This window comes from Austrofundulus limnaeus, unplaced genomic scaffold, assembly GCF_001266775.1.
Source record: "Austrofundulus limnaeus strain Quisiro unplaced genomic scaffold, Austrofundulus_limnaeus-1.0 Scaffold112, whole genome shotgun sequence".
In the NCBI taxonomy this organism is placed as follows: domain Eukaryota; kingdom Metazoa; phylum Chordata; class Actinopteri; order Cyprinodontiformes; family Rivulidae; genus Austrofundulus; species Austrofundulus limnaeus.
In genome coordinates, this window is record NW_013952514.1 from 2,020 (window position 1) to 8,430 (window position 6,411).

Genomic DNA, 6,411 nt, shown 5'->3' on the forward strand with positions numbered 1-6,411 from the left:
AAAAAAAAAACATTTCAGTTTGATATCCAACAGGTTCACAAAACTCTCGTAACATTTGTAAAAGCTTATTTTTGTCTCCAGTTTTCTCCCACTGAACCACCACTTAACTAGTTGAAAACATTCAAACATTTCACCTGTTCCTGTGATTATTTTCTTACTTGTAACATTTTAAGAAACATCTACAATTTGTTCATAAACATCTAAAAAAAAATAACCTATTATGGAAACCGATGTGAATAAGTTATCAATATTATTAAGCTCATAAAAAGTTATATTAATAGGTTACTCCTATAAGTAAAAAATGTTATTTAGTTAAAAAAAATGTTTAAAAACTTTAAAACAGACACTTTGAGTAAGAAACAACCATTTATCACATACATTCTTTGATCTATGTTCACACATTGTGTTTTAAACCATTATACTAAGCTGCAGGTGGGATTCTGTCGTTTAATTTCACTGAGTTTGTTGTGAAGTCTGTCTGCCACGGAGCTGAGGTCAGAATCTCTGAGCGTTTTGGGAAGTTCCTTCAGCTGATGTACCGGAGCCTGGGCCAGCCAGCTTCTGATTTGGTCCAGCAGAGGGCCTCTCTGCCTCGTAAAAGACATGTCCACATAGTCCTCGTCTGACCTGTGAATGATTCTGAACCAAGAACAAAACAGAAGTGGTTTAATTTTAGATCAGCAATAAAGACAGGAGAGAAAGTGACAGATGAGCGTGGCGTTAGAAATAAAAGGGAAGCATGACGCCTCACCTGTGAACAAATCTTTTYAGATCTCTTCTTCTCATCTTGTTCGAGCTGATGACCCCCAAGAGGAAAGCCCTCAGCGTCTCACCTGAGAGAGAAAGAAACAACTTAAAAAAACATTTGTGGATGAATCGTCAATTATTCCTGTTTTACGTCTCATCCAGGTACTTTTTCAAATCAAAATCAATAAAATGGAAATCCATGCTTGAAAACTGAACACACATGCAGATCATTTTCCCTTCCCTCCCTTCTGATGGTGTTTGGATTATAATGACCTCTGTCATGTGGCTAACAATGACCTTAACTACCCTCAGGAAGAAGGGAAGGAAGAGTGATTTAATGCGAGTTGAGCTTTATGTTCATCTCTTCCAATGAGTTGAAAAATGTTAAAAAATAAAAAAGTACCACTTTACAATAAGGCTCCCCTTATAGATGGCTTATAAATACTTTATAGATTCATCAGTAAACACTTTATACATCATTATTAAGTGTTTATTATGCATTAATTAAGGACGAATAAGACAAAACTGTCCGGTTTTTGGTCAAATAGTGAGCCAAATCTGTTTATGTACATTACATCTAAAGTGCTATATTAAACATTTCAGACTAGGCTAATACCTTGTAAACACAATAATGTATTGGAAACACATATTTTAATATAATATTGCACTGTTTTAAACATATCCACAACTATCAAACATGTATATCTTATTGTGAAGTGTAAGACTGTACACTATTTATTAGGCTCCATTATGACACTTATACACATTTATTAATCATTAATAAATAGTGTACCTACTGTAAATATGTGTTTCCAATACATTATTGTGCTTTCAAGTTAACCTAGTGTGAATTGTTTAATATAACACTTTATAATGTACATGAACAGATTTGGCTCACTATTTAGCAAGAAACCAGACAGTTTTGTCTCTCTTGTTCTTAATGCATAATAAACACTTATTAATGATTTATAAAGTGGTTACAGAAGAATTAATAACCTATCTATAAACTATTTACAAGCCTTCTATAAGCGGAGCCTTTTTGTAAAGTGGAACCAAAAAAGTAACTCTAATCACATTATTTAAACCTCTTTAGGTCCTGGAACTGACACCAACATAATTTGTAGACTTTAAAGTGCTGCCATACAACAACGATTGTAGAAATTACACACACCTCCGTTTGTAAAGTCCTCACAGGTGCCACACACGGTGTCGTGGACTGATGAACCGTTGAGGAAAAGCAGCTGACGGTCAGTGCAGTTTTGGTGTTGTACACACACATCCATTGCAGAAGAGGAGTTGGAGAAATAACCCGTGGAGCACCTTTCACAAACAGTGTCCTTTTGTGGCGTACCTATACAAGATAAACACAAAGGGTTAATTAATTATTATCTTTATAAATGCTGCAAACTGTGAACACGTTTAGATTTTCTCAGCAGTCTCACCTTTGGTCTGAACTCCGTGCCCGAGGCCGCACTCCGAGTGTCTCATGCAGAAGTCGTCCATCATGTAGAATCCCGCTTTGCAACGACAGACCCTGTTGCTGACCGGAGAGCACTCGGTCTCCACTTCCTGGTTCTGTGTGCAGATGTTGTTGCAGTACAGACACCTGGGCAGGTAGTTCCACAGCTCGGTGAAGTGGTCGCTTCTGCAGGGCGCGCATTTTGTGGGCGCGGTGGCGGTGCAGTGAGCGGCCAGGTGAGTGCCAGGCGGGCACCTGTTGCACGTGAGGGTCCCGCCTGTAAACGGGTTCTGATGGTTATAGGTGGGAACGGGCTCTGATGCCGAGGTGACTCCGTGGAGCAGGACCAGGAATGTCAGAAAGAGCTGTGGGAAGGACAGAGATAAAAGTGATGTGCAGATCGATACTGAAATATCGATACTACCGATACCAGAACTTTATGCTCTAGAATCGATACTAAAATCAAAATATCGATACTTTGATCCTTCAGTTATTTTCCATAATGTATACCATTAACAGGAAAATTGTGGAAAATAACTAAGCTGTTCAAATCTTGTTTAAATCATATGTGGTTGCAGGGAACTACTTTTTCTTCCGCTTGGGTAATACATAAGCACAGAGCACGTGCTTAGTCAGTCACTCAGTCTACATGTATGGCAGGTCATTTTAACATAAAATCTGCTTCATCTGACTGTAGTTACATTTTAGATGTCCCCCCAAATAGCATTAGTGCTGGCCAAGGATCTTGCAAAATCCACAAACAACACTACAAAATATACAAAGTAACAACTTTTAGAATGTTTTTTCTCACTTTTATTCAAAAATTTTTATATTTCTTTAGAATAAGAATTTTAAATTGTGCTAAACAAATATAGGGTTAGGATTAGAAAGACTTTTAAATAAATAAATAAATTACTATGTCATGTTTTATTTTTAAAGCGGCTATTTGAGGAACGCTAGTTTTTAATATTTACCAGACACATTATGTGTGTTATCACAAAGTATCAGGATCGGCGATACCAGGCAAATCTTACTCGGTATCGGAAAGAAAATTGGCAGTATCGAACATCACTACTAGCTACCCCACATAGCTTACAGGTGTGGGCCAAAGCTGGTGTCCAGCTGGCCCTGCTGGCGTGGGAAGTGATTTGTCAACCGGATGTGGGTGTTTTTAAGATGCCACAACTGGCCCAATTCTAGTTTGGTTTATGTGGTGCTGGCAAACCAAAGGGCCATCATTCTTTGCAGTGTCTGTGCAGAGTGAGACTAATTTTGCTGTGTGGGATGTCTGTGCTGGTTGATGCTGACAAGTTGTAGCTCTGCTTCTTATCTAAAGCGGTAGATTACATCATCTGAAGCGAGGTTCTGAACAATTTCTGTCCTTCCTGTAACAGATTTTAGTTTGGATACATTAATTAATTCTGACTGAACTGGAGATGAAACTAATGCCAAAACTAATTAAACCATTTTACTGGTGAAGTTTTAGCCCTGTTCAAAAGTTCAGAATTGTCAATTTAAAGTTATGAACCAGATAACAACTTCAAGACATAGGAAACCTTTTTACTACACTATATTGTTTTGGTAGTCTCAGAAACTGTTGAATTGTCTTCTTTACAATGAATTTACTATTTTTTTTATCTCAGTCAAGATTAATATTTGCACTTCCTACAGCAGAAGCTGAAAGCACTTGACTTAAAACTGATGATCTGCTGATTTAAAAATCGTCTTATAACAGCTACATTTCCTCTGTGTAGTCAGAGATAGAGCTAACATGGATGATCCTGTCTTTTTAGACAATATTTTAAAAATTATTAAAAGTATCGGTTCTGATCAAACCCGACATTTAGCTCCCACATCAATTTCTCTAAGTTCAGTAACACTAAGACCAGATATAATAAATTAAAAAAAACTTTAATTTTATAACAAATCACTTTGAGAGTTAAATATTTCTTTACATTCAAACACATTTGACTCCACCAGAGTAAGCTGATAGAGAAATCAATGCTGTAAATATTACAGACTGGCAAAGTTTTCAGCTATTAATCATAATAAAACACATGTTTTCCCCTTAAATATAACCACTTTTTAGTTGCAAAATCCCAGTTCCATGGATACTCACCATGATTGTGATGTCTTCACTTCTGTCAATGAGGCTTTGACAATGAAACCAGGTTCATTCATTCATTTTTATAGTAACTGGTTCTGTGTGGGTGTAGGTAACTTCAGCTGTACGAAAAGGTCAACTTCCTCAAAGACAGGAAATAAAGTGCAAACAAATCTAATGATGAGGAAATGTTAGACGTAAATGGAAGAAGTCTACACGTGATCGTAGCCCCAGGTGAGTGTTATTTAAAAGTCATTTAGGTTTTTCATTGATAAAATCAACAGTTTTTTTAAAAACCTTAATGTGTTGTGTCACATCTGGTCAAATTCCCATGTCAAAACCAGTTCCTCTCGCAAAATCATAAATCATACAGTAAAAAAAAAACAAAAAAAAAAACAGTTTGAGCAACTTACAGAAATAGTCGGGTAAATTTTAAAGTGATATTTTTAAAACAGCCAATTTTAGTGAGCGCCTAGTGGTATCAATCAGTGTCCTCATCCAGCCAAGAGCACAGTATTTTTTCCCCACTCAAAAAAATAAATAAATAAAATAAAACAGATGTAGTGGATTTAATAAAAAAATTAAAAAGTTTAATAGAATTGTGATTTTTTTTTTTTTACAATGCTTGTGTATTTACAAAACTGAAGTGTTACCAGCTTCAGGATGAGCAGAGGTCAAAATAACAAAATGTAATCCATCTTAATGTTTATCTTATCTAATTTACAAAAATAAAATAGAAATCGAACTCAGGATTCTTTAATGCTAAAGCCACAAAAACACAGAAAAATCTGAAAGAACTCACAGCTCACTGACAAACTCCTCACAATACAATCACAAACAACTAAGGCTGACGTGGGACATCACATCAGGTGTGGCTGGATTGTTTAAAATCTGTCTTGCTTCTGTTGGAGAAATCCTGTATATGCATGCTTGCTCACAACCGCACACAGACAAGTGTTCAGATCCGAGGGGTTCTGAATGATCACCAGATATATATACACTCACCGGNTTTTTTTCTCTATTGTAATTACAGAGGAGGAGAAAATTGAGCCCTCCTAAATTTGAGAAGATGTAATCTGGGAAAATATTCCACATGGAGGATGGATTTTTCAAATATGACTTTATCAAGCAAAATTTAAAGAACATCTTTCTAAGTTGTTTTTGGATATAATTATGCCTAAATATGTGTTACACTTTCTTTAACAGGAATATTACATCTAAATTCTAAATTACAATTTTTGACTGGTAAAAGTTCAAATCTTTTTAAATTCATGTGAAGTCCTGAAACATCAGAAAAGGTTTGGATTAAATTTAAAGCTGGTGAAACTTGACTTTTGTCTTTTAAAAAAAAGTGTAGTATCATCAGCTAACATACTAATTTGAATTTCTTTACCAAAAACAGCAATACCTTTTAGTTGATTTATAGAAATGTAATCAATTAGCGGGTGGCTAAAAAGGAAGAGATAAGGGGAAATTGGACACCCCTGCCTAATTCCTCGATTTAGATTGAATCTAGGGGAGGTACCATTTTTTTAATTTGGCAGAGCAATTAGCATTTTTATACGTTTTAATTGTGTTACAGAAGAAAGGACCAAATCCAAATTTATGAAGATAACTAAAGATAAAATTGTGATTAATAGAATCAAATGCTTTGTAAAAGTCTAAGAAAGAGTATGAAGCTATCATCAGTAATTAAATCTGAATAGTCTAGGATATCAAGAACAAGTCATATATCATTGGAAATGTGTCTATTTTGCATAAATCCAGATTGTACCTCTCCAATAATCAGTACTGATTTAATTCTTTTAGCAAAAACGGATGCCAGCATTTTGTAATCGTTGTTTAAAAGACAGATAGGAGGATAGGATATTTTATTTTCTTAGGCCTTTTTGACTTTTTTAAAATCAGAACCAAACTGCCTTAGGAACTTTGCAGTCTCAAATTTAAATAGTTCCCAGTTGGTACCATATTTATTTTCAGTGTTAGCTTTTTAAAAAAAAGTAAGAGATTGTTTGGGAGAATTTTTTTGTACTGAGTGTATTTTAAGTAATGAATTGTTCAAAATCCAGTAGGCTTTTCTTTTCTGTGATCAGTTTTCAGT

The 6,411-nt window shown here is 35.3% G+C and overlaps 1 protein-coding gene across 1 annotated transcript; it reads right to left on the reverse strand.

Moving 5' to 3' along the window:
- Positions 1-259: 259 nt before the first annotated feature.
- On the reverse strand, positions 260-4,343 carry LOC106521592 (tumor necrosis factor receptor superfamily member 6B). The gene is made up of 5 exons (XM_014014240.1): positions 4,326-4,343; positions 2,190-2,571; positions 1,919-2,098; positions 752-833; positions 260-639 (listed from the first exon to the last, which is right to left on the reverse strand). Exons 1-5 carry the CDS (start codon positions 4,326-4,328, stop codon positions 417-419), a joined length of 870 nt encoding a protein of 289 aa, XP_013869694.1. The 5' UTR covers positions 4,329-4,343; the 3' UTR covers positions 260-416.
- Positions 4,344-6,411: the final 2,068 nt, after the last annotated feature.